Source organism: Dunckerocampus dactyliophorus, chromosome 3, assembly GCF_027744805.1.
Source record: "Dunckerocampus dactyliophorus isolate RoL2022-P2 chromosome 3, RoL_Ddac_1.1, whole genome shotgun sequence".
Classification (NCBI taxonomy): domain Eukaryota; kingdom Metazoa; phylum Chordata; class Actinopteri; order Syngnathiformes; family Syngnathidae; genus Dunckerocampus; species Dunckerocampus dactyliophorus.
The window spans coordinates 2,942,502-2,956,389 of NC_072821.1; the positions used below are offsets into that span (position 1 = coordinate 2,942,502).

The 13,888-nt window shown below is 42.4% G+C and overlaps 1 protein-coding gene across 7 annotated transcripts; it reads left to right on the forward strand.

Moving 5' to 3' along the window:
* Nucleotides 1-2,000: 2,000 nt before the first annotated feature.
* On the forward strand, nt 2,001-13,425 carry nod2 (nucleotide-binding oligomerization domain containing 2). 7 transcript variants are annotated; one of them, XM_054771903.1, is made up of 11 exons: nt 2,001-2,035; nt 4,585-5,299; nt 6,624-6,753; nt 7,073-8,825; nt 8,907-8,990; nt 11,235-11,318; nt 11,393-11,476; nt 12,060-12,143; nt 12,999-13,082; nt 13,175-13,258; nt 13,327-13,425. In XM_054771903.1, exons 2-11 carry the CDS (start codon nt 4,814-4,816, stop codon nt 13,397-13,399), a joined length of 2,946 nt encoding a protein of 981 aa, XP_054627878.1. In that variant the 5' UTR covers nt 2,001-2,035; nt 4,585-4,813; the 3' UTR covers nt 13,400-13,425. The 7 variants fall into 7 exon arrangements, 3 of the variants coding, with proteins under 3 accessions (XP_054627878.1, XP_054627877.1, XP_054627879.1); XM_054771902.1 differs by lacking the exon at nt 2,001-2,035 and having other exon boundaries at nt 4,490-5,299; XR_008569886.1 differs by lacking the exons at nt 2,001-2,035; nt 13,327-13,425 and having other exon boundaries at nt 4,490-5,299; nt 12,060-12,882; nt 13,175-13,233.
* The last annotated feature ends 463 nt before the right edge of the window (nt 13,426-13,888 follow it).

Here is a 13,888-nt window from a genome sequence, read left to right on the forward strand (position 1 = left end):
TGAGTGTCTGCAGCAGAAAGAAGTTCTTCTTCTCTCCTTGGGCAAACATCAAAGCTGCTGTGCGGCCTGCTTTGAAGTGGCATCGTGCTGTTGGAGGTACAAAGTGAGCGTAGGATGTCAAGATGCAAGGTGTCTGTGTACTTTAACGCTGGATGATGCTGCTGCACGGGGATGCACATGAAAGAGTCTGAGGACTGCACACCTTCAAGGTAAGGGGAGGCCCAGGTCACCTTGAAGGCGGCGGGCCAGAGTCTCGTGGTGGACACCGAGCTGTGGACTCCCATGATTGACACACATGCACAAGGTCTTATACGTACTTTATTTTCATTGTAGTTTTCACTTTTATTTATTTGAACCGACCCCGGTTGGTGTTTATGACTTTCAAAATATTTTTTTTTACCATTATTAGAGCCCTGTAGACATGAAATAACACCCCTGCAGTCACCTGTACACTATTGTTCTTTGTTTACACCACCCTGCTAATGCGCAGGCTACGGGATCCCTGCAGGGACACACAAGAGATGGCCAGGGCTGCATAGCGTTCTAGTGAGCTAACTAGTTAGCATTCAATTTATTTATTCTAAACTTCAGAGAGGGTTTCAAACGGAGTGGGGAAGGAAGACAAAATAAGAAGCCTATAAAAGCCCATAAAAACGTACCACTTCCACACAGATGCCTAGTGGCCAGAATACTACATATAATTTGTATTTTAATATTTTTTGTTAGCGAAACAGGGGTAATTTATTAATTAATTCTTGGAAAAAACGATAGAGTAAGGGAGCGACATTTGAACCACGAGGGATAACTTTATTTCCATTATTTCCTACGGGGAAAATGTTTAAAAATATGAATGAAAACTAATACGCGGTGACAACAAATTACTACAAACAGCATCCTGGCCATCTTGTATTTGGATATCATTTCAAATGAATGTTTGTTGCACTGGCATGGATAAGTAAGACAAACCCAGTGTATAAATCTATACGTGGTGTTATCACTGTACTGCAACGGCAAATAAATATTCCTTAATAATAAATTCATGAAGAACTGACTGGACTCCAAACGTTGTTTACTCCTTTGTTCCTTCAAAACAATCATGGCGGACACGTTCGTACTCTACATTTCACTCCCCTTGGTGTAGTCGTCTATCTGCTACACAAGCACAGACGCAAGTCACTTTCTTAAAGTGTTTTTCAGCCCCAGTGTTTGAGTGCTCACTGTGTGCCTGTTTTTATGTGTGTTCATGCCAAAAGCACAGTGAAGACGTGGTCAAAAAGTACAGCAAAAAGTCACTTCAGCGCTTACTTTATGCGCGTCATGCTTCAGGCATTCTTGTTTTACTTGTGCAATACTTCCACCAAGTGGCTGGATGACACAATTGCATCTAAAGTGACAGCTGGAAACCCACACAACATATGAAATTGACATTTTATTGATAAATTATATATATATATATATATATATATATATATATATATATATATATATATATATATATATATATATATATATATATATATATATATATAATAGTATGCGTGCTTCAAACCAGGAAACAATACAGCATTGTCTTTAAATTAATTTTAATGTATTTTCTTTTGTTTTCATACAATATAATATACAGTGTAAAGCAATGTCCATTTACTGTAATAATACTGCACCCATCATTTTTGTACAAAGGTTTGCATATTTTGGATATGGGGGCATATTTTATATAGCTTTTGTATATACAGTAGTTATTTTACTTAGTTTTTGTATGTAGCGATTGCATAGTGTAATTGTAACTTAGTGATTGTGTGCAAACTGTGTGGTTGTTTCAATAGCTTGATGTATGTTGTATTTATAAGTTATTACTATTATTTATTCACTTTAAGGGTACTTATTGTCACGCAGCTCGGACTCTTTTATGTTGTTTTTTGTATTTCCTGTTTTGTGCTCTTATTTTGTATGTCCATTTCCTGACTTTTACCATTGCCAACAACTTCACTTTTTGTTGGTAATGCTTGGCGTTGCAGCTTCATTGTGTGTTCTGCAGGTGAGACATCGCCTCACGTCTTCCTTCGTGTTATGCTAAACTAACTTTTGCACGAGTTCACTTTTGAGTATTAGGGCCACATTGAGAACCTTGGCCTCGGCCGTGTGGAGGGGGCGGGTTCACTGATCTGTATTATGTATCTGGACAGCTCATACGTCGCACGCCGGAGTGTAAGCCGCTGAAAACAAAGAGACGCCATCTTACCACTCACATCGCGACTACATTGGCACAGCGTACATAGTGTACAAAGCAGATGAAGAGGCTAACAGAACATCTATATTTTACATTCAAAAGCTGGGGGATTCTCCCATTCCTTCAAGTAACGCAACCTTCGTCCCTTAAAAACGATTTGATACGTTATTCTCTATCTTTGGCTATATTAAATGCACTTTTTCCCCTTCCAATTCTCATTGCCTTTGGGACAAAATTCTACTGTGCACCCTGGCTCAGCACTCCCCTATAGCAATGATAGTTTTACTCCTCTAGAAAGAGATTTTCATTTGAACTGCATATCCCATCCCTTTTTTCCACTAAAATGCATGGTCATGATCCTTTACTTTTAATTCTTACTTTCATACAATTCACTATGCTCTCGTCTGTACAAAATATGAATCATAAAAGAAAGTGACTTTGGACAAGTTTTAAAATCATTTAACATTTTGCTGATTTTTTTTGTTTGTGTTATGAAATAGAAATAACCTGTTTTCTGATATAGAAATATATTTGAACAAAAAACACAGGAATAATAACCATAAACACACAGAAAACAACAACACTGAAACAAAACCATATGCTTTGGCTAAGACAACACGTTGATTGCAGTCTCAAACATACCGGTATGCATGTTCAGTAATATTATTTTCCAGAACATATCATATGAATGAATCCTTTACGTCACTCATTCAGCAGCAAAAAAAAAAAAAAAGGTTGTTTATCCAAATGAAAGGTCATGCCGGGTCAATTGTATGCAAACTGGCTTGCTAACTGCACTGTATACAACGCCTGGTAAGCATCATGGAAGCACTGAGATTCTCCCATTCCTTCAAGTAACGCAACCTTCGTCTCTTAAAGAAATACATATATCAAGTACGTACATTTCCTCTTAGCTATTATAGAGCTATATAAACGTATCAATTCTGGACATACATTTAATCAGAGGAATTTTACACGACCGAAAATATCTGAGAGATCGACAGTGCAAAACCCTTAAATGATCAATCATAAATCTACATTTCAATCATACTTACAGGTGAAATGTTTGTCCACAGCCTTTGAACTGGCGATTTGTGCAGTTAACAGCTGCACAAGCAGGCATCTTAAGTCGAAATTTGTGTCCAATCCGAATTAATAAAATAAGTTCACCATGAATGCAAAAGCTTGCCCGAGAAGTGTTTCTTGCGAGTGGCAATATGGCGGCCGTTTGCCTTCACAAGTCATCTCCAATGAGCTATCCAGATAAATTATACAGATCAGTGGGAGACATGCTAATCTGTTTGTGCTCAGCTGCTCTGTTTTGCTGGCACGTTATAAATTAAAGCTTGCCTGAAGCAAGAGGAAAGTTTCCTTCCTTCCTGAAGTTAGCCGCCGGACGTCTGACATGTATGACAAGATGACATGTAATCTTATGACTTTTTATTCTCCTAAATTTGTGACCTTATTCTTGAAATATTGTGACTTTTTCCCATAAATTCACGACTTTATTCTTACAATTTGACAATTTTTTCTAGTAAATTTTCCGACTTTATTCTCATAATATTATGAGCTTTTTCTCGTAAATTTACAACCTTATTCTTGAAACATTACAACTTTTTTCTCATAAATTTGCAACTTTAGTCCCGTAAATGTATTAATTTATTCTTCTAAAATTTTCCAAGTTTTTTCTCGTAAATTTCTGACTTTATTCTCGTAAATTAACGACTTTATTCTCAGAATCTTTTTTTTTTTCTCAATGTGGCCCTAACACTCCGTCGTACTTTTGCTGCTTCCATGTAGTTGTTTTCTTCTCGGTGCTTTAGTTGCTTTGTTTTGCACCATCTCTTCTTGTTCCTTCCTTTTGCCTTCACTCTAGTGGCAGTGATTGTTTGCACCTGCCTGTGCTTCTAAGAAGACTCTATTACTTGCACTCACGCCTCACTCACTCTGCATCTTGGGGTCATGTAGCCAAACTAGAAGGGGGCAACTTATATTGTGTTTCAGATTTTTACCGTATTTGTAATTTGTTAACCATGTCAATTGTTTGACACGTTATCTTACAAATGAAAAACAACAGTAAAACAACGCATTCGATAGCGTATGTAAACCGCAGATGGAGGCATGAGAGCACATCCTGCTGCGCTCATATAAAAAGTGAAGCAGCTGTCAATGTGGAAAATGAAACACAATACAAACTACTTCCTGAATGCGAGGGTCGTTGCCCAGAAAGAGAGGAAGTGTTGTTAGAGTGACATTGCAGTGAGAGGCTGGCACTGTCGCGTTGAAACGCTCACATTTAGACGTCACCTGGCAGTGTGTGTGTGTGTGTTTTACAACGTTGTGTGTTTGTGTAACAGGTCAAGGCTGTCTTCGGTGCGGTCAAAGCTGAGTCATATTTCCTGGAGAACTTTGGTGGATGCTGGCAGTTTCACTTTTGTCTGGAAAGAGGAAGGAGAGTAGCTCAGACGTGAGCGAGGAATGAAGTGCTGGGTGGTGTCTGTCCATTGTCAAGACAAGCATGAGAAGAAAGGACTTTTGTGACTTGTTTTGCTGGACCATGCTGCGTCTTCCTGCTGGACATCCCGTATGATGGCCCAGGAGTATGTGATGAAACAAAGGACTGAGATACTGCGCGCCGTGTGCAGCAGCGGCTCGGCCGAGCATCTGGAGAGGGTTCTAGATGTCCTCCTGGCCCACGGGGAGCTCTCATGGGAGGAATACCAGTGCATCCAAGTCCAGGGAAGACCACTTTACACCAATGCCAGACACCTGCTGGATATTGTCTACACAAAGGGATTGGCGACCTGTGAGATTTTTGTCGCTGCTCTCCAACAGGTCCTTCCTGAAGGTCAAGGGGCAGGACTGTGCTTCCCCGGAGATATCTCAAAAGTAGAAGAACGCAAAGAAGCTGGAAGAACATCCACTGAGACTCTTCTTAGTCAAAGACCAAGCCTGGTTGGCAAGCTGCAAGGCTGTGTTGGTGGTGCTTTAGAAGCCCTGCTTCAATTAGGACACTTCACGTCGGGGGACTGCGATGAAATACGGCTGCCTATCCACACCCCCACTCAGCAGGTACTACCTGTCTTCCAATATATACATTACGGTATATACAGTACTGTATATGCAATAAACAGACTCAATCAAACCGCCAAAAATACTTACTAATACTAACCAAGGGTGCCACAAGATCTTATGAGATTAAAACGTGACAAGATTTTTTGTCCTGGTCGTGGAACTGTGGGCCAACTCTACACTCTCAGCAGGGTCCTTGAGGTCTCATGGGAGTTTGCCCAACCCGTCTACATGTGTTTTGTGGACTTGGAGAAGGCATTGATTGTGTTCCTCGAGGAATTCTATGGCGAGTACCACGGGTGTATCGGGTACCGGACGATCTGATCCAGGCAGTCGGTCCCTTGCATGACCGGTGTCAGAGTTTGGTTCGCATTGCTGGCAATAAGTCGGACCCGTTTCCAGTGTGGGTTAGACTCCGCCAGGGCTGCCCTTTGTCACCGATTCTGTTCATTACGTTTATGGACAGAATTTGTAGGCGTAGCCAGGGCACTGATGGGTTCCGGTTTGGTGGCCGCAGGATTGGGTCTCTGCTTTTTGCAGATGCTGTGGTCCTGCTGGCTTCATTGAGCCGTGACCTTCAACTCTCACTGGGCTGATTCGTAGCTGAGTGTAAAGCAGCCGGCAAAGCTCTCAATTTACCGGTCGAGCTACACTCCTACCCTCACTTATGGTTATGAGCTTTGGGTAGGGACCGAAAGAACAAGATTGCGGGTACAAGTGGCCGAAATTAGTTTTCTCCGTAGGGTGTCTGGGCTCTCTTTTAGCGATAAGGTGAGAAGCACTGTCACTCGGGAGAAACTCAGAGTAGAACCGCTGCTCCTCCACATTGAGAGGAGCCAGATGAGGTGGATTGGGCATCTGGTCAGGATGCCTCCCAGACGCCTCCCTGGGGAGGTGTTCAGGGCATGTTTGACCGGTAGGAGGCCTCGGGGAAGACCCAGGACACGTTGGAGAGACCCTGTCTCTCAACTGGCCTGAGAACGTCTCAGGATTCGCCGGTAGGAGCTGGACTAAGTGGCCGGGGAGAGGGAAGTCTGGGCCTCCCTGCTTAGGCTGTTGCCCCCCGTGACCCGACCTGGGATAAGCGGTAGAAGATGGATGGATGGCAGATTTTGTGGGCAGCAGGCCTGGGATGATCATAAATTAATAAATTCATCACCCAATAAATGAAAATGAACTGACCATGCCAATGTGTATTTCCTTATTAAAGAATGTAATTCTTACACCCATGTGCTTGCAAACATGAGAAATGAATATCTTGTTTGTGTTTAGTAAAGTGTGTTACTCTAGTAACATAATCTACTGTCATATATGTCTTACACAGGCGAGACGTTTGCTCGATCATGTCAGCTCCAAAGGTGAGTCGGCGGCCAACGTCGTGCTTCAGTACGTTGACCAGAAGCAGCAATATGGCGGGTGTAACCTGGCAGAGGAGAAACTGACCCCACCCGCAGGTAGAGTAATTTAAACGTATGCAGTATTGTTGCTCATAAATGAATCCGTGTGCAGTGACTGTGTACTACAGGATACAATCTAATGAGAGCCACTACAAAAGCAGCAGTAGGAAAAAGCCCTGATATGAGATGCTATCAAATAAAATGCTGTGATACATTCAGTCACATAATCACCAACTTCTTCTTCATGTTAGTATTATGCAGCCTGCTACTTCTTATTCAGTTGTTCTGTTCATGTGGCCAGACCTGTAAAGCAGGACTTACACATTGGCTGGTCAAAAGTGAGTATTTCTAACTGATTGTTGAATGTGTGTGGCAGAGTTCCTCAAATACCAGAAGAAGCTCCGCAGTTCCGTGTCGGCCCAGTCCAGTTTCCTCAGCACTTACGGGGGCACCAGCCACATGCCACTGGAGGACATCTACACCCAAGGCCAGCTGGAGCTGGCACACGACTGCAAGGTTCAGGGAGATTTGGGTCTGGGGGACATTGTCGGTACGGCGGGCACCGTGAACGAGGAGGCGGACACGGTTCTGGTATCCGGGGACGCGGGCAGCGGGAAGAGCACCTTACTCCAAAGGATGCACCTACTTTGGGCTCGGGGCACCGCCCTGTCGGAGTTCCTCCTCCTGTTCCCTTTCAGCTGCCGAAAGCTGAATTTCGAGCTCAAGGAGCTATCTGTTCAAGACCTGCTCTTTCAGCACTGCTGCTGGCCCGATCGGGAGCAGGAGGAGATCTTCCGCTTCATCTTGGACCACCCGCATGTGGTCATCTTCACATTCGACGGTCTGGATGAGCTAAAGCAGAGCTTTTCTGAAGAGCACAGGCTCTGCTGCCCTACCCAGCCTGCGCCCGTTCACGTCCTGTTGTTCAACCTCCTTCAGGGTTCCCTCATGAAGGGGGTGCGAAAGGTGGTAACAAGTCGCCCGGAAGCTATAGGTCCGATACTGAAGAAACATCTCTGCAAAGAAATCTTCCTCAAAGGCTTTTCCCCAAACGGCATTGACTGTTTTGTCAAGAAGCAACACCATGATGCAGAGGTGGCTGCTAAGGTTCTGGCTTCCATTCAGGCAAACACGGCTTTGCTCGGACTTTGCCACAGTCCGGTCCTCTGCTGGATCGTCTCACAGTGCCACAAGGAGCTGCTGGGCTGCGGAGACGGAACGCCCCAAACGATAACAGATGTCTACTTAATGATCTTGCAGCACTTCCTGCAGCACCAAAGCTCCCTTAAGACCTCTAAGGTGTCAGGTTGGCTTCAGGAGCATCTCACTACTGTGTTGCATCTGGGCCAGCTTGCCTTCCAGGGTGTTGGGGCATCCTGCTACATCTTCTCCGGCACAGACCTGGACACCTGCGGTGTCACGGAAAAGGATATCTGCACAGGATTCCTCATCCAAAGCAAAGATATGTCCAACCACCAGAGTCATCAGTACGAGTTCCGTCACGTGACGATGCAGTGTTTTTTCGCCGCGCTGTACATTGTGTTATCCAACAACACTGACCGCTCTACCGTCACTAAGCTCTTTGAGTTGCACGACATGAGGGAGACTTGCTTCAGCAGCACCTGCTTCACATCCTGCCTGGCCACAGGCCAACAACAGACTTCGGCTGAGACGCCAAATCTTCAAATCACAGCCACTTTCGTGTCCGGCCTCCTCTCTCAGAGACACAGACGACTGTGGTCCGTCTGCTCCCAGACACCACTGGTGGACAGAAAAGTGCAACAAGTGGTGAAATGTCTTTCCAAAGGCATGCAGAGGCACTTCAAGTCCATCCCCCCGCCAGTGGAGGGGGAGAAGAAGAGCATGCACGCCATGCCGGGCTTTGTCTGGCTCATTAAATGCATCTATGAAATGCAGGAGAGCAAGATGGCCAAAGAGGTTTTGAGCAAGCTGGAGGTGGACCACCTGAAGTTGACCTACTGCAACATCGGACCCGTAGAGTGCACGGCTCTGGCCTACGTGCTTCAGCATCTGAGGAATCCTGTGGGCATCCAGCTGGACAACAACTCTGTAGGCGACGTGGGTGTGGAGCAGCTCCTTCCCTGCCTGCATATTTGTAATTCTCTCTAGTAAGCGTTCCATTCTTCCATTGTCCTCTCATCTCATCATGGTTAAATATGGATTTTTCTATGATTTCCACCCTTTAATAGCCTCAGAAATAATAACATCACAGATGAGGGCATTCGCAAACTGATTGCAAAGGGACTCCAGTGTGACAGATTCGAGAAAATTGCGTAAGCCTTGAAAATATGATAAACACTACAGTGGAACCTCAAAGGTCGAAAACTCGTCTTTACGATCGGAAATGTATCCCTTAGCTGTTATGGTATTTTTCCTCCATTTTAAAGGTCCGACGAGTGTATTGGAAGCGTCTTGTCCAAAATCTAGCCTTGATTCTGAGATTTGAACAGTTTTAAATGTACTTTTAGTAAGCCCCACTGGGAACACGCTGTAGTGCTTTGCTACTGAAGCGCTGCAGGTGGTCCTTGAGTTCCGTTCCTGGACTGTGATGTGAGTCAAGTTTGGTGTAAGCCGCATGTTACACCTAAATTCTACCTAAATTATTAGATATTTTGTAAAACGACACGTGGAAATCTGAAATAATAAGAAAGTATACACAGTATATCTCAAGAAAAAACTGCATCTCAGCATTGTGATATACTGTCAGGGAAAAAGGGTATTTGTATGAACTTCAGTCTTTGTTTTTTTTTTTCCCCTTTTTTTCATTAATTTTCCTAAATTTACTCATTTAAATTTTTTTCCTCATAATTCAAGTTTATTGTCATAAAACTGCGACGTGTCTTCTTGTTAGAATACGACTTTTTTCTGTTAATCATTTGACTTTATTCTTGTAAAATTACTGCAGATTTTTGCATTTTTGCTGTTGTTTTTCCTAGTTGTTAAATTCTATTTTTGGAATGTAAATCAAAACAAAAAGCCGTGACTCAGAAAGGACATATAAAATACAGCAATACAAAGATTCTAAACAAGGATTAAAGCAGTGATCCAAAAGGAGAACAGCTCCTTAGCTTTTTTCCCTGTGGCGTATTGGGAGGAGGAAGCGGCAGAAGAACAAATAAAAGTGAGACCACTGTGCTGCTTATTTATTACTGTCCCTTTCATACGAGCAGATTAATATGCTGTAGGATAGCATAGCATCTTTATCCTTAATGATGGTTGTGATAGTCATGATAGTCATAATGTTTCATACCAAAAATGCCGATACTGGTGGGTGTTTAGCCTTTCTCACTGCTGTGATGTTCATTTTCACTTCTATGGTGACGACTTTTCTTTTCCCCGGCGCATTTCCACCAGAAGAGGCTGCCTTACGCTTGGGAGACATAATGAAGTGCAAATATTCACTCCGTGTAGCTTGCAATAAGGGACAGACGACGAGTAAACACTGCATCCTTGCAGCGTGCCGCGCATATTCATCCGCTGTGCGTGCTGATGCTAGTTCTAGTGCGAGTCCAGTGTTTATGGACCAAAATGAAACTGTAACTCTGCACCTGTCCACCGTAATAGATGCCACATATCACATACGACAGCAGGGCACAAACACTAGCAACACTACCATAGCTACAGTGGTGTTTGCCCCCTTCCTGAGATCATCAAACAAATTTAAATATTAGTTCATGATAACACAACTGAACATAAAATTCAGTTTTCCAATGAAACTTTTTATGTTTAAGGAAGAAAAAAAAACGGCCTGCATAGCAGAGTTCCAAGACCAAAACCACTGCTGAACAAAAGAACATTAAGGCTTGTCTCAATTTTGATAGAAAACATCTTGATGATCCCCAAGACCTTTGGGAATATATTCCGTGGGTTGAGGAGACAAAAATTGAAATTTTTGGAAGGTGTGTGTCCCATTACATATGGCGTAAAAGTAACGCAGCATTTCAGAAAAAGAGCATCATACCAACAGTAAAATATGGCGGTGGCAGTGTGATGGTCTGGGGCTGTTTTGCTGCTTTATTTAAATTTGTTTGATGATCTGAAACATTTAAGTGTGACAAACATCAGGAATCAGGAAGGGGGCAACACTTTTTTACACCACCGTCTGTGGCCTACAGTGCTAACATTACACTCACATTTTAATGGCAGCATCATGCTGGCTTAGCCTATTCGCTGAAGAAAAACAGTATGATCAAACATCTGCTCCCACATCTGGAGCTGATTGAGGGATAGCTGGCAGAGCTCCAGGTTGAATTTGAAGATGTGTAGCAAAGCCTGTTTTTACAAAGCTGTCCTTGTTGAAGCTTCAAAAGCCAGTGTTTGAGCAAAAAGGTAAAGAAAAACCAAACCATGCAAAGATATAATCCTGTATAAATACATGAGGCATGTTTTACCCGAAAACCGTGGTCTGTTTCCATGTTTGTGTGTTCGATATTTGAGGTTCCACTGTATTGTCATATACCCAATTATATTTATTATTTGTTATATTGTTTCATTCATCGCTGTGTGTTTCTCTTCAGGCTCTTCAACAACAAGCTAACCGACGCTTGTATGCAACACTTTTCTCACCTTTTGAGGACCAAGCAGAATTTCCTTTCTTTGAGGTCAGCACCGTTGTTTACAGTTTGTGGTCCCAGTAATGCAAACAATGAACTTCTTAATCTACTTTGTGTGTCAGGCTTGGCAACAATAACATCACGTCGGAGGGAGCGAAACAGCTGGCGAGGGGGCTGCAATCCAACCACTCACTGAAGTTTTTAGGGTAAGATAGAGGTTTTTCTGCATAGCTTTTTACAATTTATAAATGCATTGTTTTACATCAGACGCATCCAAAGTGCCCAGCTGTTTTTTTTTTTTTTTTATTGGTCCGCGGCACATTCTAAAAAGTGTAAAAATTAAAAAAACATCTGTAATTTTCCGAGAATAAAGTCAAACTGTTAAGAGAAAAAAGTTATATTCTAACAAGAATAAACATTTTGGAAAATTGGGTTGGGGAAAAAGTTATATTACTATTGCAATAAAGTCAAAATATTATGAGACAAAAATTTGCGAAGAATATGTAAGAAGAAAATTGAAATATTTGGAAAATTAAAAAAAAACAGCAGTAAAAGTGGGAAAAAAAGAGTAAAGCCCGAAGTTCCTACTAATACTAACACTAATACTAAGAATACTAATACTAATAATAATTCCTACTTTTCACCTACAGTGTAGCACAAAGCTGAGATGCACTTTTTTCTTGAAATATGCATTACTTCTACTACTACTTCATCATTTCATCTTTCACTTTGTGGCCCTCGGTGGAAAAAGTTTGGACACCCCTGTTTCACATGTTAATTTTTGTTCAGGCTTTGGGGCAATCATATTGGTGATGCAGGTGCAGAGGCCATTGCCGGCGCCCTAGAGGGCAGCAAAACTCTAACATGGCTCAGGTAACATATCCAGCCCTTAATGCGAACTGGTCGTTTATGAACATATTGCACAACACAGCAGCAACAGAACCAATGTTGTAATTGTGGACCAATCGGAATTCAAGTGTATTACACAGGTTAGATGCAATATAAACACAAATCTAACATCATAGCTCGTACTTAAATTGGATCGCGTTCAAATTTTGCGTGTTTCCAGCAGTAGTTGAGATTCCAAATATGGTAACTGTAGGGTAATATTGTTTTTTTTAACTTGTGAGCTGAGTAGATGGACATTTATTGCAAGTAGATTATAGAAAACACATAAGATAAAGTACATTCACATAAGCAGCTAACTGAACTGATATACCCATAGCCAGGTACCCGTAGTAAGTAGGACCAAATTAGGATGTTCTGTATGTGCCTGTCCTGTTTTGTTCAGAAAAATTGCTGAAGGAAGACGACGTCAGAAAAAACACGACTCTCAGCTGTTAGTGACACACACGCACTCACAAGGAATGTTCCAGATAAGGTATTTTGGCACAAGATCATGCGTCAGTCGCCTGGGAGCGTCAGCGCGCGGGGCGCCAAAGTCTCTCTTCTTCTGGTCAGGAGGCCGCAGGAGGACATAGGAAGACACATTTTTTAGCCCGGGATCCTGTAATGTGATTCTATTCTGTCTGACGTATTTACAATACATTTTGTTAACCTTCTACTGGTGTATAAGTCGTATTCCTTCTCATAATTGGAGAGTAACAAACACGTAAGGAGAGGTGAAATTTATTTAACAGCGTGGTCAAGAACCTCTATTAGGTTGCGGAGAATGTCACCCTTTTTCAATGTTGATGAAGTTCCGTTTTTTCCACATTCGTCCTGTAGCTTGGTGAAGAATGGCGTGGGAAGTGCTGGAGCGTGTGCCCTGGCTAAAATGATCAAGAGTGACACGTCGCTGGAGGAGCTCTGGTAAGTAAGCCTTTGCTCACTTCCTCGCCCAAGTGCTCGCAGTGTTGCTTCACCCCTTCTTCTCCTTCCCCTTATTGTGTTCCCTGTACAAGGTTGACAGAAAACTGCATCACCAGACAAGGAGTGGAGTGTTTGGTTCAAGCCCTGGAACATAACACGCGTGTCAAGTCAGTATGGTGAGTGGAGCTCTACAGTAAATGTGTGCTTTGGTGGGTTTTGCTAATACGCGTGCTTCCTATTGCAGGTTGAGAAACAACAATCTGAGTGTGGAGGAAGTAGCAGAGATGGCACAACGTGAATCAAGACTGATCTTCTGATTTTTAAAAAAGTTTTATTAAAACGGTTCACATAAACTTTACTTTTTTTTAAAATTTGTGAACAAATGCTATTTAAACTGCACTCACATGTGTATTGCCTTTCTTTTGCAATGAGATGATAATGGGCCTGCATACCATACATCATCATCAACGCAAAAAAGACCCTTTCACTGCAGAGGTTGTGTTACGCACCATACATTACCATTATTGCAAAGTTGTCATTCAATGTATTGGTATTAATACCGCTTTTACCATACCATTAATATCAATGCATTCAAGTGGTACAATGCAGCCACAACACAACACATTGTACTCTAAATTGAATTCTGAAAAAAGGAGTAAAAGATGCTATTCTATTTAGAAAGGATAATACCATTAGAATCATAGTATCACTCTAGGTTAAAATATAATTGGGTTAAAATATAGCCTTATTCCAACCTTCAACACAGCCTATTGGGAAGCTGCAGTGTAACCTAACTACATGTTTGA